This window comes from Equus przewalskii, chromosome 24, assembly GCF_037783145.1.
Source record: "Equus przewalskii isolate Varuska chromosome 24, EquPr2, whole genome shotgun sequence".
Taxonomy (NCBI): domain Eukaryota; kingdom Metazoa; phylum Chordata; class Mammalia; order Perissodactyla; family Equidae; genus Equus; species Equus przewalskii.
Window position 1 is genome coordinate 29526401 of NC_091854.1, and position 26880 is coordinate 29553280.

Below are 26880 nucleotides of genomic sequence, written 5' to 3' on the forward strand. Positions count from 1 at the left end.
TTTCATTGTTGCTTTAAAATAAAAAAAGATGTAGGGACACCTTACCAGATCTGTGCTGCCACTAAAAGTCCCTCAGTGGTAGCAGAAAGGACTGTGTAAGAGGTGCTTTCCACTTTATAAAGATCCTCTTTTTCTGTCTCTGACAACTCCAGAAAGCGATATTTTTCTAACTGAAAAAACAAAAGACAGCTTCCTTCTTCTAGGCTAGCTTCCCAGCATTCATTCAGGATGGGTGCTATCACGTTGTAGATTATATAAAAAATTAACTTAAAAAATGTTTGCCTGGCTCATGTATGTTTATACTTGACTAATATATGTATGTATGCATACATACATTACTATGACTGTACATACATTACTATACATTACTATATATATGTAAATGTAGGTATAGTAATGTGTGTATACTAATATACATTCCTATGCATACATTACTATACGTGACTATGTATGTACGTATAATGTACGTATGTAGCTTCACTAATCTAAGTGGGAGCTGCAATCAATGAAACTTAATACCTAAAATATTTGATCGTCAGCCTGTGAGCGAGGCAGAGGAGAATCTTTGCAAACTCACCCTGTGGCCTTTAATAACAGGCTTGTAAAACCGCTTAGCAACCCACTTCCTTTTTCCCCATTGGGCATAATTAGACCCTGTCTGGGTCACAAAGGTTTGCTTTTAAAATTCGAAATCTTGTTTAGGTGTTAAACATAGCCAGTCATTAGATATGCAGATGACGAAAACAAACAGAATAAATAATGTTCAGCCAAAATGTGGAAAGGACTTGTTATTTCTTACCGGACTTTTCCTCTAAAAGCGTAGGCATGAGGAGGAAAAATAAAGAGAAGATGAGAGGAGAAATGTATTTTCAGGAAGAAACACATCAAGGCTCAGAAAAACCTTCCTTAAAGCAGCCCTCTAAGGCATTGCTTTCACAATGCTTCCTATGGGTGTCTGACATGGTCGTTCCTAGGCTGCTGGCTTTAGTTTGAAGTGGAGAAGAATATACTACCCCAAAACAGGCCACTTTGTTATATTGATTATTTTGAGCGGTGAGCACTTGAAAAACAGCAAACGTAGGCAGCGGCTTTCTCCTAACTCCCGTATCTGCCTAAAGATAAATCCTCCAAAAGGAACTCAGTTGTCATAAAGCCCCTCCCAGGGAGTTCCATCAGTCAGGGAGGTCTCAATTACCCCAGGAGAGGAGACCACAGTGGACACCGCACCCAGCCAAACTTTGTCACAAGCTGGCCTACTTCCCAGCTCTTCTTCCAAGGGCCCATTCATCTTTCTTAAAAATCACGTACTGTCCTCTAAGAAGTCTACAATCCCCCCGCTTTTCCCATTAATGTGATATTTAATCCTGAATTATGAGTCCATCTCTCTGAGTTTCTCATTTTTCCATGACTTATTCATAAACTTTTGTTTGTTTTTTGCCTGATACTCTGTCTTCTTGTTAAAGAGTTCCAGGTAAAAACGAAGTGCGTAAGGTTTTGCCTCCCCTTCAAGTTCAAGCTGTAAAGGGCGTAGGTATGGCCTCCGTGTGAGCACATTCTAAGCTCCTTTGAATGGTTTACGTTCATCAAGTAGATTTGTGCCTTGAAAATAGAAAATTATGTTTTGTAATATTGAAGGGAGTTGGAAAATGCCATGAAAGCATTGCAGCCAAGCATGGTCATGAAAGTAAACATGAAATTTTCCAGAAAATCTCTAATCTTGTCTGGAAACCCAACACCTCTCACCACCTCCTCCCAAGACACTGTGGCTGGAGCCCTCAGTTCTTTCATCTCATCTTCAGTTCCCCCACTCCCCATGGACAATTACAGATCATTTTCCTGGTGGGTGGTCCTGGGCCCTCGGAATGCTCTTTGATTTCCTCAGTAACTGTCTTGGTGTGGGCCTCGTCTCCCGATGACAGTGGTGTTAGCCAGCCTCCTACATGAGCTTCCCAGCGGATGGTCCTACTTCCCGTTTCATCTCCTAAATCCATCGTTTGCACTATCCCCAGAATTATTTTCAAAGTCAGTGAAGTGAATATATTACTCTTCCCTTCAAAAACCTCCCTATTATTCAGAGAATAGAAGGCAAACTCCATTCTATGTCATTTAATGCCTTCGTGATGGGCTCCAGCTTGCCTTTACGCCCTCATCCTGCACTGCTGTCCGGATGAAACCTACACTTGGCTGCAGATGCGCCTGGACATCTCCCGAATGTGCAGTGCACTCACATCCTCCCCTGCCTTCTGCTCCAGCTGCTTCATCAGCCTTCGCTGCCTTCCCCCCTCCCTCAATTAAAATCTTACTCATTCTTCAAGGCCAGCAACACTTCTTCCATGGGCCTTCCCCAAGCTCCCCAGTCAGAATCAGTTGTTCCCTTCTCCTGTTTGATCACAGCACATTCCTTCTGTTCAAAATAATAAACCCATGTTGGAGGACTTTCTATTTGCCTGGCATTTGTCAGCCTCAGGGAAAACAAAGGTACACATTGCTAGTATATTTTATGCAGTTCTTATTTTGTTCTTTATTATTTCAGTATTTCTGCTAGGTTATTAGCTCACAGTGATGGCTATGAATGGACTGTCTCTGCCCCCAAACATAATGCCAAGCACACAGTAGGCAGTCGAAGCATGCTTATGAATTCTCCTTTTGGGGATCATTAAGACATTATACAAATGTTTGAAGCACAGTGTCTTTCAACATATAGAAAGATGAATTGCTCTTGAAATAAGGCTGAATTATACATGGCCCGAGGGATGTGGCCCTGGTTGTAACGGCTCCTTCTCCGGCTCCTATAAATGTTTCCCTTAGCTCCCACTTAACCGTTGATCTCTCTGCCCATTAATGACCTCAGGTGCTAGCACATGGTACAAGGGCTCCAAGGAAGTGGCACAGCTTTGCACAAACATTAGCGCGGAGCCATGCGATCCAGATCTCCAGGATGGAATTTTCTCCTATAGCAAAACGCTAATGCTTCAGAAAAACTGAGGGCAGAGATAGGGTCCACATTCTTGTGCGACTTTCAGGCCCAGACCCTTGGTAAGCCGCACAGAGAAATCAAAATTATGAAGGTCCATGTCCTCAATCTACAGACCAAAATAAATTTTGGGTTAAAATCAAATAGCTTCAAAAAAGTTGTCCTGGAAGGAGGAGCATGAGATTTTATATATTCAAATTAGCTTAACCTCTCATTGTCTGGGTCCCTTTGGACAAGTTACATGTGCCTCAATTCCAGAATTTGTAAAGTAGGGAGGCCGCCTGGTAGAATTGTTGTGAGGATGGTGAAGACAAGGATGATATTGACAGCTAACATTTATTGAGAACTTACCATTATTGTTTTACCTCATGTAGTTATGGTCATTATTATCTCTAATTTACCAATGAGAAAAAGGCTCAGATGAGTTCCAAGGTCACATGGTTACAAACGAGCAGAGCTGGGACTGGATCCCAGCTTGTTAACTCCAGACAGCCTGGTCAGGGGTGGGCTCCTGGCACAGCCCAAGTCCCCTAAACAGACTGAACCCACTTTCAGGGCCTTATCAGCGTGGAGATCTAGAAACAACAGAGCTAAAAGCCCCCAGATCACAGCGCCTGGAAAATCACCTTTCCAGTGGAAAGAGTTCAGTAGATCATGCCTGTTCATCATAGCAGGTCTCAGGGAATGAGCTGCTCGGGGAGTGAGCGTGTGTTTCTAGGCATGGTTTCAGACCTTGGAATGAAACTTTGATTATAAGGTAAATGTCTCAGTCTTTTTCTAGAATTAAACTCATTTTATTTAATTAGAATCAGAAGAATAAACACCAACACACAAATGATAAGGCCCTGACTCCCTCACTTTCCCATTCCAGGCTATATGATGATTTAAGCGTCTTTATTCAATATGTTGTTTGCTTTGATTGTTAGCAGCTACCAACACCTAGAGTACGGCCTCTTGGTTTAAGGGTTTCTTCAGAATGTTAAACAAACAAACAAAAAAAAACATGACAAGACAACTCACCTTTGGGGAAAACAAAGATATTCCTTGGTTTAAAATGAGCTAACAGCATCAGAGTTGATTTTTAATTATGGAAAAGATAATAGAACTGGAAAAGGAATGTACGCCCCAGGTGCACTTGTACATAGAAACAGAGTGAGTTTTGGGATTGGACAAAGCATATACCTAAAATATAACCACTGAATGGTCTCTAACTGCAGGGATTTTCCTGTCCCTCAGCCTGAGAAAACGCAGTTCTCTGACTTGCAAGCCTTGTTGAAAGGCCTCTCACCCTTATGACCAACAGCTTCCCAAGGAACCCACCGACCTCCTGCCCTCTGCAGATGGAGAACCTCCCTCTGGCGGTTTTTGCCCCAAACCACTTCTTTTATTTTTTTAAGGATTGGCACCTGGGCTAACAACTGTTGCCAATCTTTTTTTTTTTCCCTGCTTTATTTCCCAAACTGCGGCTGTCCCCCGCCCCGGTACATAGTTGTATATCTTAGTTGCAGATCCTTCTAGTTGTGGGATGCGGGACGCCGCCTCAACGTGGCCTGATGAGCGGTGCCATGTCCGCGCCCAGGATCCGAACCCTGGGCCGCCGCAGCGGAGCGTGAGAACTTAACCACTCGGCCACGGAGCCGGCCCCCCAAACCACTTTCTAAGCAAGTAGTCACTCAAATTAGGTCTTGTGGAAGCCAACATTTCTGCATGAGGGCTAGAAACCAGCAACAGTTAAAACTGAATTCTGTATAAGACCCAGAGCCAAAGCTAACAGGCGAAGAGAGAAAATCCACACGGAGCTGCAGTGGTCCTTCCTGGGAGGTTTTGTGCTCTAAATACACCCTGCCCCCTAACAAGGAACTGGGCTGCTGTGGGAAATTCTGGCATCAAGCTTCAGAGAGTGGGACCAAGACAGAAAAGCAGGTCTGATCTATAAGCTTTTTAAGAGTGTGCAATTGTCTAACCTGAAAAATAGGATGGCTGTGTTTTGAATCTTTATATTTTAATTAGTGAGATTTATTGTAAATATAACCCCTTCCTATCAGCTATTTGTGACTAGTCATGTCTTCACAAGGAGCAGAAGGATTATCTAGTCATTTATGAACCCGTTAATGGCGATTTACTGAGCACCTGATGAAGACCAGGCTCTATTCTAGGTGTATTAGTGAACAAAACAATAGGAACAAAAGGCAGAAAAGCTCCAATGAGCTTATTTTTGAGAGTAGGGGGAGGAGATAGATAATAAATATAACAGGTGATCCAAGTGTTTAGTTCTTAGAAGATGATAAATGCAACTTTAATAAGCAGAGTGAATGAAGGTGTCTGGGAAGCCCGGGTAGGGAGTTCTGAGATGCTGAATAAGGTGGTCACGTGACTGAGCAAACACCTGAAGGTGGTGAGGGGGTCACAGTGCAGCTCTCCTGGGGCAGGGATGGGGGTGGGGGTGGGGGTGGGGGGCAGAGCCAGGGAGCCAGGCAGGAGGGAGTGAGCAGGAAGAGTGGCAGGTGTTAATCTGGAGGTTGGGGGTGTCCCCACCATGAGGGTCTTGAAGGCCACTGTAAAGACTCAGGCTTCAGGCCGCTCCAGTGCAGCTTAGGGCTGTTGCTCCTCAGGAGCGCCCAGGTGTGGATGGTTGGTGCTGTCCGTTCCCGAGAAGAGGCACAGATGCAAGAATATCAGAAACCGCCTGCATGTGACAGATGCTGTCGTGTTTCAATACTCTTTGGAAGCTCATTTTGATTCCCCATGTAACATGTTAAAAAAATAAAATAAAATAGAGAGGGACTTCAAATAGGTTAGGAGGTGGAAAGGGAGCTTCAACTGGGCAACCTCTCTGAGGAAACATTTTCCGACATGGTTAATGTGGGTGATTCACGCTCTTAAGAGTTTTTTTTCCTAAGACAATTAAAAATTACATTCATTGCTGTAGATTATTTCTGGTACTAAAAAATTCTCCTCCAAAGGACAAAGGGATAGGGACTTTTCCCCTACACTGTTATTTTTATACTATTATTCATACATTTATAGAAACTCAAATATAAAAATAAATATAATAGTATAAGAGAGATAACAATATCTACTCCTTTACCCTCAGGGTCAAGGACCGCTGAATGACTGAAAGCTGAGACTTCAGATGAGAAAACAGACATCTCTCTGGGATGTGTGCAGGAATGGGAGAAGAGAATTACGACAAAAAACTAGCATCCACAGAAAAGAAGAATGCATGAATAAACTTTTAAAAGGGACTGCCAACTGTAAGAGAAGAAATGGAATTAGTGCTCACCTTGTTCAGCCATCCAATAAAGGAGAAAGAAACTTAGTTGAATTGAAGGGGAAAAGATCAAATAAATTTGCTTTCTTTACAAAATAATGTGAGGGATATAAATTGCATCATATTAAGCTAAACACCAAGTTCTATATAATTTCCCACAGTGAAGAGCATCCATTCATCCCACCTACCACCAAGTGTTTTCTAAGAAGCTACTACGTATCATCCAATGTTGTAGGCTCTCGAGGAAAGCCCCGTTAAGAAAGGAGTAGGAACCCACAAGTTCCGGGTGCATGATTCGTTGTCATAAACCCAACATTTACTGAATTGTGCACAAATTATGCTTCTGTTACAAACTTATTTTCCAAATTCATTGTTTCTTTAAAGAGCCTGTAAATTCTACCCTGATCATGGCCATTAGCTAACAAAAATAGTTTTAAATTCTAAACTCTACACCAGTAGGACTAATACAACCAAGGCAGAAGAGCTTAAAGAGACAAAAATTAGCCTTTTTGATTGTAATTAGCATTGTAATTAAAAGCATATAACTCAAGAATTTGCTACCTCTGGTTGAGGACATCCTGACATTTTTGTGTGTCAAGATTGTGGGTATATTGTCTCATTCAATTAGATTTTCTGTTGGTAGCAGTGACTGAGCGTTAGAAGTGTCTAAGCCTGGGGATCATGCTTCTGGAACCCCCAATCCAACCCAGTTCTCTGAGACAGAGAAACATGATTGAAGATCTGTAGTTATGCAAGGAAATTCTAACTCTTACACCTCACAAAGGGAAGCAAAATGCCATGTACTCAGAGGGTACAGCCAACATTAATTGGAGAAAAAAATGACAAAGGTGATCCAGACTGAATTCATATTCTGCCCATTTTCAAGGAGATCAAAACATCCAACAACTCAGGAATTTCTTCTTACCAGCATACGGTGGGCATGAAACATTTGAAAAAATGATATTTATTCTAAAGGTCAGGAAAAGGAAGCAACGGAGAATTCCCTAAGAAAAAATTAGTAATGAAGGAAAGAACAAAAACGTATCATAGATCAAACGAATTCTTCTGCAGACAGTCCATGGCTTACTATAATTTGGAAAGCAAAAAACATATTTTGAAAAAGGAAGGTCCCACCAATTTCCCCAACCATTGTTCTCTTTAAGGCCTGCAAAAAAAAAGTTACCTCTCATGGGCCAACTCGGGATGATTTACGACGGGCTGCCTACAGTTCTGTCTAGTGCAGGCTTCTCAGACCACATCTGGGATCTGGGATCTAGTTGCAGTGTCTGCTGAGGGTCTGGAAGTGGGGAAGTGGCAGCTTACGGGCGCCATACTTGATATCCCTGGTCTAGACCCGACCCACATCACATGTGCTCTAGGAAGCTCTCCTTGTGAGTGGAACCCAAGCTGAGCCTCTTCCCTCCCACTCGCTGCAGTTGAGGGCCGGGCTGAGCACGTAGCATCAGAATGCATGCAATCTTTAGCCTCCCCTTGCACCATGCAGTGCTTCCACCAGGAGCGAATGCCCGTGTGTAGGAGACTGAAGCTCCCTTCCCCCGCGGATGACTCTTTGTTTTTACTGAACTCAGCGGGGTGCTGAACCTTCTGCCAGAGCGAGGACAGGAAAGGGGGTGGTGTTACCAAGCAGCAGCAAATTCACGGATTTGGCTTGATGGCAGGCTAATTTGGGGGTGGGCGGGTGGGTGGGCCACCTGGAATAGGCAAGCAGCACCAGACTGCCTCTTGTTCGAAGCTCTCTCCCCCTCCCCGTATTTTTTGATTAAATAACTCCATTATGGATTGCAAATCTCCAGGCACAAGATGAAACTAATTGCTCCTGCATAAGGTCATGTCAAGTTCTTTAATTCCTTGGATCACTAAATTTCACGGGCAAGGGGAGGAGGCACACGTGCCAGGATAGATCGACTCCCACTCTCACGTCATCTCTATCAGCCCCTTTCTCTTAACTTTTCTCAAGTCCTCCCTCGCTATTTTTATTTTCTTTCTGCCTCCCACAAGTCTCTTAACTTAAGAAAAAGGAAAGCAGAGCTGAAACGGGAACTGACGCTTGCCTGGGTGACAGACAATAAACTGGGCATTTTGCAACGTTATCTCATGTCATCGTGACATCAGTCCTGTGAAGCAGGTGTTCTCGTTCCCATTTTGCAGACTTGGGCTCTGAGGCTCCCAGTTAAGGAACTTGCCCAGGGACACAGATAACAAGGTACAGACTCAAAGCCTTTGCTCTGCCTGTTTCTCCAGGGTGCTTCAAGGAAACGTTCTCTTTCTTGGGCCCCTTGCTGTCTCCCCAGTCTGCCCCTAGTACGGAGAGCTTCCCACCGAGACTATTAGGCCAGAATACACAGCAAAATATCAAAGCTGAGAGGGATCATAAGGAGAATTGAATCATAGACCTTTACTTTGTAGGTGAGAAAACACGCTGTGTTTTTAACTAGGCAGGAAGGAGGGAGATGCTGGAGTTTGAGTCTCGGCCCTCGAACCTTCAGCAGCCTCTTGACCTTCCTGAGTTGGCTTCTTCTGTAAAATGGAGCTATCACCACTTCCCTGTCTGCTGAATAGTGTAGCTGCTCAATCTGTCTTTCTGATCTTGACTGGGCATTTATAAAACATAAACCATTATTATAATGAACCATCGACATAAAAATACTTATTTGATTGATTAGGGAACTGAACTATATGAGTCATGTAAAACTGAGGTGTCATTCCTTAACATTTAAAACAAAGGTGCATAAAGTCTTAAAATGAATTTTAATAAACTATAAATCACATATGACACAGCAGCAATTAAGCCGACTGACCTGCCAGCTCAGCCTTACTCTTGTGTCACATGGTAGGACACCTGAAGTCCCGTGGAAGGGGGTGTCTGATGAGTGACTGGGAGGAGAGCCTGGAAGGTGGGCTTCTGAGGTGGGATCACAGCCCTTTATCCACCATCGAAGTGAAAGCCTTCAAAGGGTTTGTGAGCACTCAGAAATTATGTGTAAAATGTTCTGGATGAGCTAATGAACATCTCATTTTCCCCCTGGAAAGAGAGCCAATAGCTTTCATCACAAGTAGTATAACACAGTGTTTAAGAGTTCTGACTTAGAAACTGGACCTTCTGGGTTTAAGTCCAAGCAACTTCACTTACTGGCCGTGACCCCTTGAGTGAGCTGATTAATCCTGCTGTGCCTCGATTTTCTCATCTGTCTAATGGGGATAATAAGAGTACCTATCTCATTGGGTTGTCATGGGGATGAATGAGTTAACAACATGAAGTATCTGACACAGTCAGCCCTCAAATTTTCACAGCTGCCACCACCAACACCATCACCATCATAAGTTCTCAGAGTGGTCTGTGACCTTAAAGGATGTTTACGAGTCCTCACCACGAGACACGGTGGTGTTGTTCTGATTAATAACAGCTGTCATTTACTAAGCATCTCTCTTACATACACAAATTTACTTACAAAGTACTAAGCACTTTCTATGCATCACTTCCTTAATTCTTAGAAGGATTTTACACTTGACTAAGCTTTGACTGAGGCTTAAAGGTTTAAGCAACTTGCCCAGGGTTATGCGGATAACGAGTGCGGAGGCAGAATGCAAACTTAGTTCTGACTTACTCCAGAGCAAGTGTTCTTAATTGGTACAGAACTAAATGCTTGTACTTAAGGACACCTTCTCAAGGTAAGCTGGCAGAGATTCTTGGCTCACCAAAGGACGAAAGTAAAGAAACCAATGGCAGCATATGAGAAAAGGAAGAGATGACGTTGCAGCAAGAATTAAACCACCGCATTTGTCTTCTTGCTTCCATGACAGCTACAGAAGCCACTGGTTCCAAAGCATCCAGGGAGCAAAGCACACAGCTGAAGATGTGTCAGAGATAGTGCTCCCTGTGGGTTCTGGAGAGACAGAGATGTCCACATCTGAGACCCTGGGAAGGGTGAGGAAGCCAGGAGACTGCAATGGAAGCCAGAGGGGAAGCTGCCCACAGAAGACTATATCTTCAATCAGGAAATTGAAGCGAAGACAGGCAAGGGTTTGGACCACAACTGCAAGTCCGGCTTCTGTGTGCTGCTAGCAACACTGGTTATACATTGTTCTCTGGTAAATTTGTAGGCAGTGTTCGCAAGAAGGTCAGACAACGTCTGTCCAGTATTTCTGATATTAGCTTTCAGTGCCTGCTACAGGGAAGGTGCTTACCAAATATTTGGTGAATTCATTTGAAGGGGGATGAGAAACAATGTGAATTCTCCATGAAATAAACTTGGGGGGTTGATGCACAATACAAGATCCCATTGTGAATGCTTGCTTTCAATAGTCTCCTGAAGGAGCACCAGACTTGTTTGGGGAATTTTGATGCTACTCAAAACAATTTAGGAATGCTCTGGAATTACCTCCAAAACCAGTTCACAGGCAGCACAAAAAATTTCTTTTATTAGTTTTCCAGTTTCATGCATGGGATAATTACCGGTCTTGGCTCTAAATGACTTTTGGCTATTTGGGTATCCTGATTTATCGCTATTAATGATGTTCTTTAAAATGTGCCCTAGGCCTTGCAGATAATTCTAACAACAACAATGAAATAAACTCTGAATGTAGTATCTACAATGAGCACTTTATATATATTAACTCATTCAAGCTTCACAATATCCTATGAAGTAGGTACTGGAATCATCTTCATTTGTAGGTGAAGAAACAGGCATAGGTTTTGGAACTTGCCCAAGGCAACCCAGTGAAGAGGTAGGGCCCAGTTGTTTGAGTAATTTTGACATCACTGGAATAAGTGTCTATTTCCATCTCCCTCAAATTATCTTAAATGGAATTGTATTCACTGCTATGTCTAATTCTCATTTTGTTGTTTTTGTAAAGGCATGTTTCCTTACAGTTCAATCTTGCACCCATTATTTTATTTAGCCCCTTTCAGAAAATAATTTTACTTTTTAAGAACACAGCCATTCTGGGAAGATGTAATGCAGGTCTGCTTCCACATTGAATGTAGGGAGTACGGTGTAAGGGGAAGCAAACAGCAAAACTACCCATCTCGTGTCTCTGTTTCTATCTCCTCCCTTAGGGCGGATGACCTTTATGTTGTACTCACAGAAGGAGATGGACATGCCAACAGCCACCTTGGAAGGTAGGTGTTTGGGATTCCCACTTTAGACATGAAGAAACCGACACTCAGATAGGTTTAGGAAACCTCCATAAGCAGCACTGCTAGCAAGAGGCTGAGTTCAGGCCTATCAGATTCCAACATCTTTCCCACTATACACCAGGTCCTTCAGAGGATAAGTACAAAATTTCTATTTGAGTTTAAAGAAATATCAATCAAAATGTCCAGTATGAAAAAAACCGACTTCAAAGTAGTTCTTCTAAAAGATGGATCAGATTTGGTTCAGGATTAAAGTCTAAGATAGGCAAGAGATCCCCAAACCCCTTTAACTGAATTCAAGCCTTGAGATGAAGATATATGATAATTCAGAACACGAAAACACAGAATGCCTTTAGGGAAGGAGACTGGAAATGGGGAAGCCGAGACAAGGCTCTCAATAAGGGGGAAAGTTAAATCAAAAAATATATATATAGACTAGTATGATGATTGATTTTATGGGTCAACTTGACTGGCCACAGGGTACCCAGATTAAATATTATTCCTAGGTGTGTCTATGAGGTCCTTTCTGAACGAGATGAGCGTCGGAATTGGTGAAGTCAATGAAGAAATGGCCCTCCCCTTCGTGGGTGGCCATCCTCCAGTCTACTGAGGGCCTGAACAGAGGCAAAGGCAGAGGAAGGAGGACTCACCCCCTTTTCTGCCTCATGTTTGAGCTGGGACATCTCATCTGGTCTTCGCCTGCCCTCACATGGGATTTACAGCATCAGCTCCTCCGGTTCGCAGGCCTTTGGAGCTGGCCCGAATTACAGCACCAGCTGTCCTGGGGCTCCGGTTTGCAGATGGCATATAGTGAGGCTTCTGAGCCTCCGTAATCACGTGAAGCAATTTCTCACAGCAGATCTCTTCCACACACACACACACACACACACACACACACATACACACATATCCTGTTGGTTCTGTTTCTCTAGGGAACTCTGACTAATATAACTAGTCATGAAGAAAGGAACAATCGTAAAGTTCCACTTATGCATCACGTACTGGTGGTGGGATCAGCTGCGTGCTTTGCTCATTCAGTCATCTGTTGAAAACTATCCGAGGGCCTCACCTGTGCCATGCACTATGCAAACACAGGGGACAAAAAGTCAAAGAAGATTTGACCCTGCCAGCGATGGATAATCACCTGCACAAAAACCCCATAAGGACTGTCATTATCCTCACTTCACAGGAGAGGAAATAGAGGCTCAGAACAATTATGGGGCTTGTCTAAGTTTCCACGGGTAGAACACAGCAGACCTGGACGTGGCGCCCAGGCCTGAGTCCATGTGCTATGGTGCTATGCGCTTTCTGTTACCACACAGCTGCCTCCTATTAACTCAAAATTCTAGAACAAATTATTTAAACAGATAGCCAGAAAGCACTTGGAAAAGAAGGTGAGAACCCTAAGTCCCAGCACAAAGAAATAGTTACGGCAGACTAAACCCATCACCCTCTCTGATAGGGTTTCTGGTCTAGAGGATTCAGGCAAAGCTGTCGACATTCGATGTCTCAAATTCAGCATTGTGTTTAATGACATTTCCATCACTGGTGTGAACAACATGGAAATATGTGGCCAGGATGAGAGCATGGTTAGGCGAGTCATTGTACGGTGAACAAGGAAGGCTGAAGTGTGTTATCAACAGATGGGTGGTGACATGCCACAGTGCTCTGTCCTTGGCCTGGCCTTTCATATATTTGCTCACTCCTCACTCACACAAGTATTTATTGAATGGCAATGACATATGAAAAAGGCTCTATATCAGGTACAGGGGATTTGTGGAGGACAAGAAAATGTGCCCCATAGATTTCTCTTCAGAAGGGCTTCTTGCACCAGCTGCTAGGAGCGCTATTGGCAGACAGCCTTCAACGGTCAAGGCTTCAGGACCTGCGTCAGCTGCAGAAAGCCACTCCGCCCCTTCTTTGCCCACCCCTATCGGAGTCCTGACTGACATAGCGTGAAGGTCATTCATCTCAGCCAAACCCAGCACAACTCTGAAGGGTCTTTCCAGCTCAGAGTTCCCCCTGCGATCAGCTCAGGCTGCTGTTGGGCATGCAGAAAAGCTTAACTGCTCCCTCTGCATGCCCCCCGCCCCCACAGGTGCTGAGCCCGGGCTCACTCCTTAATAAACATCCTTCACACTAATCTTGGTGTTGGATTTAGCCTGCTTCACAGAAAACGTGTCGGGAAAAGGAGTGACTTTGTCCCTTGTTCATCCTCGAAACAGCACAATACAACCAAAGACAAAAGTTACACAGCATTTGGGTTTAACACTTTTCTTTCAACAATGAAACCACCTGCTTCAAAAAAGCAGTGAACTTTGTAACACAGAGGGAACACTGTTACTGCTGGAAGGGTCTGCCTCAACCAAACAAGTAGGTATTTTAATGAAACTTGTTTCTGTTCATCCTGCAGCTGGCTAGTATGCGGCATAGCATCACTGGTGTTTACAAAATAGTGATTAGAATTTTTTTTTGGCTGAGGAAGTTTAGCCCTGAGCTAACATCTGTTGCCAATCCTCCTCTTTTTTTTTTTTTTTTGCTTGAGGAAGATTCATTCTGCACTAATATCTGTGCCAATCTTCCTCTACTTTATATGTGGGATGACACCACAGCCGTGGCTGACAAGCAGTGTAGGTCCCCACCTGGGATCTGAACCCATGAACCTGGGCCACCGAAGCAGAGCACACTGAACTTAACTACTATGACACGGGGCCAGCACCTAGAAATTTTTAAAAGGAAACTTCCTAGATTCAATAGGTTCTGACAATAATTTGAAGGTAAACAGGAAAAAAAAATTCATTTCCTAACGAACTCTCAACAGCAATCTAAGAATTTTTAAGACACAGTGGCAGAAACTGTCAATGCCCACCAATATCCAATTGCTCCTTTGTTATTTAGTAACAGAACCCGGAATTTTAGCTGGTTACATGTCAATCCAGCCAAGACTACATTTCCCAGACTCCCTTTCAGCTAATATGGCCACTCAACTAAATTATGGGCAGCGGGATCTAAGTGACAGTGATGTGTGCAACTTCTGAGTTAAATCCTTAAAGGAAGCCACTTTTTAATTTTCTCTTTCCTCCACCCCGAGGCTGGCACGTGGAGGTCACTGATGGTGGGAAGGCAGCAGCACCCTTGGAAAGGTGGAGCAATAACACAGAAAGTTCCTGGGTTCTTGAATGACCCCTGGTGTAGGGCTCTATTATCCATCTGAACTGCCTACCAGCTTTGACTTTCATATGGGAGAGAAGTAAACTACTTATTTTGTTTAAGCCATTACTATTTTGGTCTCTGTTGAAGTGGCTCTATCAGTATTCCAACTCGTACAGATGCCAAATCAACAACTAAAACCTGGGTGCTGTTCATTCTTTGCCCTATCAGCATGCTCTCTTCTCAGGGTAAGAACAGAAATTAACATCCTGTTCCCGGGTGTTAACCACCGCATCACCACCTCTTCTTTTCTGGTGCTCTGCTTTGTCCTGGTCCACATTATACTTTATTTCTATATAAAAATCAAACCACAGAGAGGTCTGGACTGAAATTGTGTTTGCCTAGACAGTAGGATCATTGCCAGCAATGAAAACCCAGATTTTCTATGCTCCTGAAGCTTTGTTTTGGGGAAGGAGTAATCTTCAGATAGGTTTATATTATATACACACATAAATATATATAATTCATTCATTAATTCATCCATCCATGCAGTCATTCATTTCATTCATTTATTGAGTAATTTGACCATGAAGTGTATACCAGGAAACTATTCAAAATTTATGATAAGAGATATCAAACGAGTTACAATTCATTGATATATATTCACAGATAGATGAAAAGAACAAGTGAAAAACAACTTTATCTTAAAATTCTTCAAAAGAAATAGAAAACAGGAATCCAACATAAGCCATTGTTATAAATAGTTTACCACTTGGAATTTCCTCTTTTTCTATCAGTGTAATGATTGATGGTTTTTACCCTAAGATCCTTAGCCTGAATGAAATATTCTGACACATATAGTATTAACTGGTATGGCTCTGTTTTTCTGTTTGTGTATCTGAATTAAGTGTAGACATACAAGTTTCTGACTGTTTGGCTGGAAACCTAAAGATGCACAGAGCATTTGCCACTTTTGTCATGGCACTAACTGGATTTCAGAAGGTTTTCGTCTACTTATCTGGTTCTGGAGCTAACATACTATGTACGTCATCTGTGAAATACAGGTACACATGGGTGATCTAGAAGAGGGCAAGGGTTCTGAAGCCAAGACGACGTTTTCAGTTCCAATCTCTCTTTATACTTTCCTATATTTAGAAACATTCTTACCTTTCCCTGAAGTAGCAATAAGAGCTCACTCTCCTATATTAAACATCAAACCCCACAAATACTTAGAATCATAGGAATGGCAGAGGCAGGCTCTCACATTAGAGGGAACAAGCTGGGGATGCGGGGGTGGTGGCGGTAGGACAATCTGAAGGTCCCTTGGTTTGTGGTGTCGCTGGTATGCAGAAACAACCCGACCCCGTGATTGCTCTCTCTGGGTGTCTCCGTCTGGTTTTCACACCGCTGTCTCTAACATCTTTTCATCAGTCTTAACCACATCATGTCAACATGTTACCTTGCAAACAGGTGTTGAGAAGAGCTCAGAGTAAATGACCGCTCTTCTTGCTGCGCCCTCAGCAACACGTCTTGTTGGAGAACTATCTATCAGATGACTTGGGCGCACATATTCTCTTCGATGGAGGGAATTCCTCCTTTCCTAGAGTCAACCAGCTTTCAGCTAATATACACCATGTGTCTGGGATTGTTCTAGTAAGATTTCTTTCATGTAAATTTGTTTATTTAATCTCGTGATCTTGCATCTTACACTTACCCCCAGGTAGCTTCCAAATGCCCACTAAGTTTATTACACCCTACAGAGAAGTGGATATAAACAGGTTTCAGGCATTTAAACAGATTTTTACAATTAATTTAAAAAATGATTCGGTAAGCGAAAAATGATTTGGAAGATGTCAGCTGAAAAGTGAAAGAGAAAAATGGGTGTCAGGAAATGTGTGCATTTAAAATGCCCCCATTACTAGAAATCACTGGTATTACAGACCACTACGTGAGTTCAAAATCTGTACCTCCCATTGCAGAAGGGAAACAAGACCAATATATTTCATGCTTTGCTTTTCAGGAAGACATCTTAAGATGGCAAATGAGTATACGATCAAAAATTACCTGAAATATCAATTGCTGTGGCTGATTACTTAGCAATCATTTTATTTGTCACTAACAGGAGTGATAAAGGCCATTATAAGCACTAAAGAAGGTGTCATTATAGATTTTATTCATCTGTGGCAGGCAAATGTTTATTCTCAAAGGATAGATGATTACAACTCCTTTAGAGGGATTGGTTGAAATATTTCCAGAAGCATCTCACAAATGGTTCAGCACTTATTAACTACCTCATTCAGGGGGAATGCTGTCGGGAGATCACATCCCTCTGAAGAAGATGCCAAGAACATATTAGCTGCTGGTTTGAGAACCTTCATCTGCTCCTCACAGCTATTTTAAGAAAACAATTGTAGCATTTATCAAACACCACAGAGAGACTGCTATAAATGTTGGAACTCAGAATTCAGCAACTAGAGAAATTTAGTAGATGGGGATTGGGAGTAGGAAGAACAAATTGTAAAAAATATTAATTTGAATAATACAAATAACACATATCTGTATTTCAGTTGCCTAAAAAATGAGAGTATTTAAGATAATTTGATAATAAAATATAATGAAGATTATGAGGTTTAGTATCTTTTTAGACTATGATCTATGAGACTAATATTTTTTTTGGAGCATGGCAATGAAAAGTTTTTTTTTTTTTAAGAAAAGCAGTTTCTTTGGTTTTCTTCCCATGAGTTTCTATGTGTTATATTATTAAAAAGGACACTAAGATAAGCTTTAAAAAGTCACTATTAGTAAACATGTAAACTTCGCAGTGTTTTTAATCACTTTAGAAGTAAGTCCCGATAACCTTTCTATTTTTTTCTTTTAAAATACTTGCAGGAAAGCAAGTCAAAAAGAAAGGTGGTCTCATGCATTTTTACCATTCTGAAAAGCACAAGAACTGCAATATAAAAGGAGCATAACTTTCTAAAGCTAGAATGAGCTATGGAAGGCTTATATAGTTCACAAATGGTGACCACATGCAGCCTTCGGTGTCAGGAGTTGCTGATCTACTCAACGCGCATGGGCAGAACTGTCCACTCTCACCAAAGCTTGGCACGAAAAGCCACTCACCACTGGCGATGGGGAAAGGGCGATGCTGCCTATCGATGCCTTCAGTTCAGCCACAGTGGCAGCGTGCTTCAGGATGTCTTTAGACTGCAGTGGCTTAATCTTGATATTAAATTTCTTGTGTGATTCTTCTTCTTCTTCCGACTCGCTCGAAGAATAAAAGTGCTTTCCTTTGGTAGGTAGAACGCAGTTAAAGATATATAACTCTTTTTTCTACTGGGAGGCAATGATGAGTGATTGCTCATAGACGCAACCAAAGTATCCTTAGATGGCAGAATGTCAAAGCAAAACTAACAAACATAAAAAAGGAAAGCAGGCAAGGGTTAGAACGTGTTCACCTTTCCTGAGAACGTGATTAAAGGACGGTGAATTTCAAGAAGCAGTGGTTACCGCATCCTACATTTTTGCTCCAGTCGGCCATTGGGTGTGTCACACTTGGTGCACATTGTGACGGGCCCATGGGAGCTGACTGGTCTACGCAGAGAGGAAGGCCACTCTATGGACGATTTTGGATTAAGTGATTCCGAGTGCGACATGCTGTGCCCAGAGATGATTAGTAGGGAGAGGATAAGTCAGAGCTGTTTTCCAGTCACTATAAATGACACTGCTGGATCGGACAACCCAGTCCCCACAATTTGCACAGTTGTTTTCAGCACATTTTTTTCTCCGTCCTCTCCCTCTTTTCTATGAATAGATCAAGGCAAAACGCCTGCTTGTTAGTGATCAGGCTGTTCTCTGTGCTGTTTATTTATCTCTAATACTAAGGACAACAGGACTTGAGAAACTTGGGTAATTTCAGCACCTGTTTAAAACCTGAATTGATCATACTGTTTTCTGGGAGAAAATAAAAATTAAAAAAGTAAAGAAAGGATATATCCGGGTTCCTCAGGTCTGATGCTGTAGCCTTCTTCATCCAGCTCAGGCGAGTTCTATAAAATGCAAGTGCACATCAAGCAATTACTATCCTGACAATGATCAAGGAATTATTCATTTTCCTTTTACTTACGGATACAGACATGTCTCTTATTTCAGGAGGCTAGGATCTTACCCTTTAGAAATGATGGCTGAACAGTATCTGTTTAGTTATTTACTTAAAGATGCTTGGAGAGTCTTCCTACTGGGAAAATAAACTAGAAATCAACTGTCAATGAAAGAAAACATTCAAAGAGAATTTATCATGCATTTCTGGTAAGCAACACAGGGGGATACAAAATGAGAACTGTTTGTCCTCAGGAAAATTGAAATGTATTTTGGAAGGCAAAAAAACAAAAAAAAAGAATACAAAACATAAAACATCAGTGACAGAAGTTTGAAGGAAGAGGAAGTTAGTGAAAGAATGGGGGTGGGGGCTGTGCCCTTTAGGGCAGATGGGGAGGACAGAGGGGAATCGGTGGAGGGAAGGAGCCTGCCCTGAGACCAAGGCAGGAAGGCACAGTATGACTCAGATGGGCAGAGGACAGAGAAAAGCAAAGATGACATGACTGGAAAGGAAGCCGTATGGTGGGAGACCATGGGAAATAAGACCATGGGTGCCACCATGCTGGGGGAAGAGTTTATACATGATATAGCTCCTGCAGCTTCTCAGTTAGCACAGCACATGCTGAAAGCAGAATCTTAAAGTGTTTTGGAAGTGTGCTTCAGGATAGATTGGGAGCAGAAGAAACTGGAGGAAAGAAAACTCATTCAAATACTTGCACCAATTCAGGGAAGATTGCTAAGAATAAGGACTAAGTTGTTGGTGGTGGGAAGGGATGAGTCAAGGACATTTGGAAGGACAAACTGTTCGTTCTTGGTAACAGATCAGTCACAGGAGAAAAAGGAGCAGGAAGGTTCAAGAAGACTCCAAGATTTCCACCCTCCAATCCTGGGAGTACTCCTGTCTGAACTAATTGTAACAGCAGACAACCAACACTTTTAGGAAAGAGACAGTTTGCACGATTGGGATTAGCATTATATTTGAGTTCCTCTTATACGGTCAGTATTGTGACCCACACTTCATTTCACTGAACCTTCCTAACAATCTAATGTGGAAAGAATTATCCCTCCACCCAGGAGGAAACTGAGAGAAATTGGATGTCACACTCAGCAAATGGCAGACCTGGGCCTTGACCTCAGGCATTTGAGACTATCTTCTCTGCCTTAGAGGGGAGGAAGCTGAAGAGAGCAAGGGCTGGCCCTCCTGAAGTCGAGGTTATAGGCCTGGAGGTGGAGAGGACAGAGCTGGACAGAGATTTTGGAGTCACTGATGCAATAAAAGTTCCATGATGATGGAGAGAGAAGGGGGCCACAGAAAAGCCTCCATTTATTGAGCATTTACAGTGGTCCCCCTCATCACTCAAAGTTACTTTTTTTTTTTTTAAATGCAAGTGTATTGAGGTCACTTCCCTGATAAAAACCTGTCCCTGGCTTCTCACTGTATTTAGAACAAAAGCCCAGGGCTTCTGCCTCCTGCAGCCACAGGGCCTTGCGGGACCTGGCTTGGGGGCTCTCTAGCCTCAGGCTTCAAATCCTCTTCCCCATGCTCCTCAGCCCCATGGCCTTCTTCCCATTGTTATGATTTGAAAGCCACAGCTTTTTCCCATTTCAGGGTCCTCATAAATGCCATTCTCTCTGTCAGGAATTCTCTCCCCTCAAATGTTTAGCCAGTTAACTCCCACTCATATTTTAGGGCCTTCCTTAAAGGTCGCATCCTCCCTGAGGCCTGCCCTGCTCTTTCCCGCCAAGAGTGAGGGTATAACCTATGGGGAATAGAATGCTTCGAGAAAGCAGTGTCTAATGTAAAATTGCAGCAGCAGTGCCTATGTGACCTGACTGCTTTTAGGACTAACCAAATTGGAGGGTAGCTATGCTTCATTTGAACTCTCACGTGTTGACTGGGACAGCTCTAGACTTTAGGGTTTTGTGCTAGATGCGGTGGGGGTGGGGGTGGGGTGGGGTTGGGTGGGGTGGGGTGGGTTGGATGTAGTACCTGATGAGGAATTTGGTATTTTAATTATCATACTCTTTGTTTGTTTAGAATAGCCCATTCTTACACACTAAGAAATCCTACAAAATATAACAAAAGTCTTTCTGGGTAAAAAAGAATTAATTTTGGGAAAAGAACTCACCCTTTCTTAACATCTAGTAGCTTCCCTTACAACGTTATTTGTGAACAATTTGGATTTAGGGTAACATTGGAGCTGTCATAGATTTCAGAGAGTCGAACTGCTAAAAGTATCAAAAAGATCTCAATCCTGGGAAACAGATATGAGAGGCCCAGGTGACAAGGTGGCATGTTTTGGGGTGTGGGGGTGGGAAGCATGAAGAATTTAACCCTCAGTTTTCCTTTCTTTAAAATGCAGATGATATAGCGTTTGCTTCTTAATGTGGTAAGGATTCCATAGCATTCAATATTATGACTGACAAATAGTGAATTTTCAATAAATGGTAGCATTATTATAAAAATAAAATTTTTGTCATTAACCAATATGCAAAAGCTTTAACATCAAGCTTCACTTTATGAAAGAGGAGGTTGGGTCAGGATGGTCATCTAAAGGACACGTGCAGAAGCACTGTGCAGGGACTGCATCTGGGCACCTTACTATGCAGTAGAAACGATCTTTGGTGTGAACGTGGCCTACATGTCTTAGATGATTAGAGATCCAAGAGTGATTGTGGCAGTCCTGTGTGTGTTCATGATGTCAATCAGTTTCTGGGGGAATTATAAGGAGAGTTGAGATCTCAGCTGAGATTCATCTCACTCCTTGAGAAGAATAAGGGATTGTCACTTGACCTGGGAAAAATCTGTACCACGGGGCTATAATTATGTGCTGTGGTCTGAATGTTTGTGTCTCCCTAAAATTCATATGTTGAAATCCTCACACCAAGGTGACAGTGTTAGGAGGTGGGGCCTTTGGGAAGTGATTAGGTCACAATGGAAGAACCCTCGTAATTGGGATTAGTGAGACCCCAGTGAGGTTACAGCTAGACGGTGTCATCTACAAACCAGAAAGTGGGCCCTCAACCAGACACACACTGGATACCAAATGTGGGGAGACCATGATCATGGACTTCCTAACCTACAGAACTGTCAGAAATAAATGTTTGTTGTTTATAAGCCACTCAGTTTATGGTATTCTTGTTATAGCAACCCAAACAGAATAAGCTATTATGAAACCAAAGCCCAGGGGTCCATTGACTTGCCTTGATTCTAAAAGCTGCTTAGAAATAGAACCAGGACCGAAACATCTGGAATTAATATCATAAAAAAGCATTTTTGAACACATATTAAAGGCTAGGAAGGCTACTGAAATATTCTGCAAATAATTAGCTCATCGAATACTTGCAACAATGCTATAAAAACTTCATGTCTGCTGGCCAGCAAATAACACTCCCAAAGCCACACCCAGCTGATGCGTGGACAGGCTAGGTCTTGAACCCAGATCTAAGAGTCTCTCACGCTTAACCTCTGTGCCAACCTGATGGTGTCAGGCACTTCCTAATGAGATGGAGAATGTTTCACTTATTTCTAGGTCCTATTATAAATACTAGCATGCCTCAACTTATTTTCAAGTTGTGGGATACTTAATAAAGAAAAACAATCTTGTGATACTCACATATCTTTCCCAATCAATTTCCGCATAAAATCCATTTGGTGCCCCATTGCTTTTCTTCTGTAATAAATTTGAAAATACATTTAGAAGAGAAATATTTGAATGAAAAAAACCCAAGGAAAAAAGAGCGCTCCACTCTTATCTGTATTTAGCAAGAGCTATCAAAATCCAGCACTGGAAAAACAAATTGGAGCAGCCTCTTAAGCAACCACATTGGCGTAACTGAGTGGTAAATGGAGCTGCCGTGACGCTGCATACAAGAGCTCGCATACCTATTTCACAAAAGACTGTAGGATACCTAAGCACAGGGATATTCAATAGAGGTTCAAATTTTACTCAATTACTGAAGAATTAGAAACACCTACATTATAATGTAATCCTCTATAACTTCAGGGGATGTAACTATATATATATATATATATATATATATATATTTAAATGGAAACATTTTGACTTCTGTGTTGCTCTCACATACAATTAGTTCTATACATCCAAAGAGTATTCATCCTAGTCATTGTGTAATCTTGTAGCTTTTCTAATACTGACTCAACTTTTTCCTAATCCTCCCCCCCTTGATAGAATATAATGGAAATCAGCTCCAAATTAGTTAATTGAGCTCCTAGGTATTACAAATACTATTGATATTCTTTTCAAGTGGCTTCTCTTATCAAATTATTAAAATAGAACTCGAGGATTAATCAAGGATTTCTGTCACTTGTGTGTCCTATGCCTTCACGAGCACATACCACTGCAAGATGACTGGATCTCAGCATTGCTCTCTCTGGATTATTTTAAACTTCTATTTTGGTTCCTAGTACAATCAATGATATATGGCCAAAAGCACTTGAGCAAGGATGTGGTATCATCCAAATAGAAATTGCTAGGGTTCTCTACTTTTTGTGAGCAAAGGACAAAAACACACATCACATTGGTCATGGAGAGCCCGTTCAACAACGATCCTGTACGTAGCACACAGAGCGACGTACGCCACTGAGCGCTGGCAGATCGCAGAACAACACACACCAAATGGGGAAGCACGAGACCTCTAACTTTGCAATCACTAATAAAGGCCACTTGGACTGCAACGTGGACAGCTAACACCTAACTTGACAAATAGGAGAAGTAAGCTTTTCGTGTACGCATATCACTAGAAAACCAAATTAGAGGTTACCCAGTAACCATCAGCTTTGATTAATCCCTGCTGAATGTTGACTGGGCATTCTAAGAAGCAGCAGCAGTTTAGGGCGAGCCGTGCATGAGGACTAGATCCTGTGTTCATGCTGTCTCTCTTCCTATGCCCTACCACTGCACTGAACACGCCAACACAAGAGCTCTGCCGTGCCTCCACAGACTGGCACCCAGGAACATGGGCCCCGGCCCCACCTTCCTCTTTGTTCTGCTCCCAACACAGATTATATACATTGTCAGACTACATCACTTTAGCCGTCTCACAGAGTAGCCTTCATTGAATTAGTGCTCAGTAATACTCTTTCTACCTGGAACAAAGCTCATTTTAAAAGCCTGCCACGTCAACTCTGCACCTGTGTAAGCTATGAAGTTGAGGACATGGTCCATTAAATAATGTGCCACCTAATAATAAAAAATCTCTCCCATGGGGCATGGGCATGGGTCCTATTTTCTTCTTGCCATATTTGCTTTCTTTTTAATTCCTGCTTTACCACTCTGTTTGCATATGTCTTCTTTGTGAAATTCTCCTAATCCTTCTTCGAAAGCGAGTATAATAAATTCAATATACAAATTTAATTTATAATAATGGGAAATCAAATGAACTAAGTTGATTCCAAAGAACTAAACTCATGAATTTTGTGATCAGTATGCTCTACTATTAATAAACCTTTTAGTTCTTAAACAATTCCTCAATACAAGGACTGTTATCCAAAAACCAGAGAGTAGGGAAATTACTGAGTTCGAGATTTTCAAAGTTCTACACTTTGCTTCCACGATAATCTCATCTCCATAACCAAAGCCCTTCACAACAAAGATAATGTATACGTTCCGCTGAACGAATATATGTGCGTGTATTTCTTTCCTGACAACAAATATCCAACATTATGGATAAAAGAGTTCCTGAATTTTCCAAATCTGGGCTGAGTGAAAATTTCCCAGTTTCCGTGGAAACCAATGGAAGATTGAGATGAAGAGAAAGCAAAACCTAGAAACAATTTTTTTCTTTTAAACTAGGAACATTTTAAATACAAATGCTAAACACAAACAACAAACAATAACAATACATTCTTTTGGGGCAGATATTCAACAGACAGACACATACAAGTATACACACATACATGGCTTTATTAGAGGAATTGGCAATTTGGCCTCATTCATGCCAGTGAATTCTTACAAATATATTTGGTTTTACAAGTGGAAATTATCAAGTTAAAGCTAGGTCAGGGCCTGGCTGAAGCTCTTCTGGTCAAACCCCAAGAAAAAAACAATTCTCCTGGTTGAACCGCTTAAGCAAAGTACAGCTCAGAATGGTGACAGTGACGGCAATGGCTCTGCAGATTTTCAACCGGAAAATGATGAAGAAGCAAGGAAGAATATAAGTCAAGTGGGGAAATATCATTTAAAAACTAAACTTAATAGTAAAGCAATATTGGCTCTTCATTAACACATAAACAGTGTTTTTGTTTTTCTTGGAGTTGGAGTTATCTATTCCCTGACTTTTCTTTTTAAAAATCCTACAAACTAGTAAAAGCAACTTTTATAACTTGAATATGACTGTTATTTAAAGATAATTGAGGCTCCCAGCAATATTAATTACGTTTTAAAGGTATTTGCTTTGGTCAGGCTTATTGCCTCCTCTCAGATGATATGAAGGGCTAAATCAATAACTGTAGGAACAATTGTGTTCAATTATACATTCTCGAAGTTCTCAGTTTCGACTGTGAATGCTCCTCTTTCCCACAGTCAGTTCATGGCCATGTAGTGTTCCTCGGGCGAGAAGTGTTAAAGACACATGGGTGGGGCCAGCCCGGTGGCGCAGCGGTTAAGTTCCCACGTTCCGCTTCTCGGCAGCCCGGGGTTCGCCGGTTCGGATCCTGGGTGCGGACATGGCACCACCCGGCACACCATGCTGTGGCAAGCGTCCCACATATAAAGTAGAGGAAGATGGGCACGGATGTTAGCTCAGGGCCAGGCTTCCTCAGCAAAAAAGAGGAGGAATGGCAGTAGTTAGCTCAGGGCTAATCTTCCTCAAAAAAAAAAAAAAAGACACATGGTGTACTGCGTAAATGTTATCTTTTTGTCACTGATTTAAACTTGACTCACTTTGTAAATAATCCTATGGACTATCACTATCCAATAGAATTGTCTGTGAAGATGGAAGTGTTCTGTATGTGCACTGTCCAATATGGTAGCCACTAGTCACAAGGAGCTGTGGCGTACCTGAAATGTGGCAAGTGTGACTGACGAACTGATTTGTAAACAGCCACATGTGGCTACCATATTGGACAATACAGCTATAGTTGTTGCACAGTCTGGGCTGCAATCAGCACCCCTGACTCAACATCATTTGGTCCACCACATTGGTTCCCACAGGCCAGGTCCTGCCAAATTCCAGATGTTACTGAGATAGTGCTTATCCTAACAAATGACTATTCAATTTGTGTCGTGATGTTTACATTATAGCCAAGCCTTTCTTGTACATAGCAGATTCTTTTAAAAATCTGAATTCCTGTCCTTTGTCTAAGATAAAGAAAATGCACATCTTTTCCGCCTGATCACTCTTTAAAAGTATATTTGGACTTCAATATAAGTCTATACGGTTGATTTAAAAATTGGCCTCAGGTAAAAGTAATTTGGAAATATCTAAGAAAGAGTCTTCTTAAACGAAAAAAAATAAATGCTACTGTTTTTTCCAAATTTCAAATTGGGATTTTACTCACTGTTTCTACAACCCCTTGGAAATTTTAAACTAAAATCTGTTTCCTTACCGAAACTTTTTTTCCTCCTTCACGAGCACACTCTGCCTTGTTACTGTAGGGTGGTTCATGTGGGCTGGGCTGCTGGAATTGATTGTTTTCATGTAGAAAAAAGTTGTTAAAGGATCTGTTTGTTCTTCAAGACACATATAAAGAATCACACGGAGTCAGCAAACATACCATAGGAGAAACAATTTCTAAGCCAAATTGTAGGGCCTACCAATCTTGGCAGGGTTCCTTAAGCAAAGAGTGGACTTTGGGGCCCATAATGAGGCTCTATTCAGCAGGCCAGCATGGCTAGGCCAGGAGAAGAAGGGAGAAGGAGGAAGACACATCCCAGGCACTAAGAATTATGTGATCTGGTTCTCATTCAGCCAGCACTTAATTTACAAGTAGAGAACAGACACCAGGACACATTAAAAGAGACTGAATAACAATCGTTCTATTTCTAATCTGAGTATGAAAAGTCTACCTCCACCATATTTTCCCCTGGATCAAACCTTCCAGAGGGTCATCCATACATACAGCACCCACAGCTGACATCTCCACATCTGGGCCCTTTCCAGCACACATGTTCAGGACGAGCAGAGGTTGCTTCACAGAAACGGCTGGGATCCCCAGAGCCCCTCGTCTACATGTGGATGGAAATCTGAACTGTTTAGGAAAAGGTTAGA

General features: G+C 42.1%; 1 protein-coding gene across 29 annotated transcripts in view; it reads right to left on the bottom strand.

Moving 5' to 3' along the window:
* SGIP1 (SH3GL interacting endocytic adaptor 1) overlaps positions 1-26880 on the bottom strand; it is a 198500-nt gene that overhangs the window by 79653 nt on the left and 91967 nt on the right. For 16 of the 29 annotated variants that reach the window (XM_070592725.1, XM_070592710.1, XM_070592727.1 and 13 more), the window contains 4 exons: positions 26219-26290; positions 22266-22322; positions 18545-18599; positions 17674-17849 (listed from right to left, as the gene is read on the bottom strand). In XM_070592725.1, the coding sequence (XP_070448826.1) occupies positions 17674-17849; positions 18545-18599; positions 22266-22322; positions 26219-26290 (360 nt within the window). Of the gene's footprint in view, positions 1-799; positions 812-17673; positions 17850-18544; positions 18600-22265; positions 22323-26218; positions 26291-26880 lie in introns of all 29 variants that reach the window. The other 13 variants (XM_070592718.1, XM_070592730.1, XM_070592729.1 and 10 more) reach the window with 3 other exon arrangements.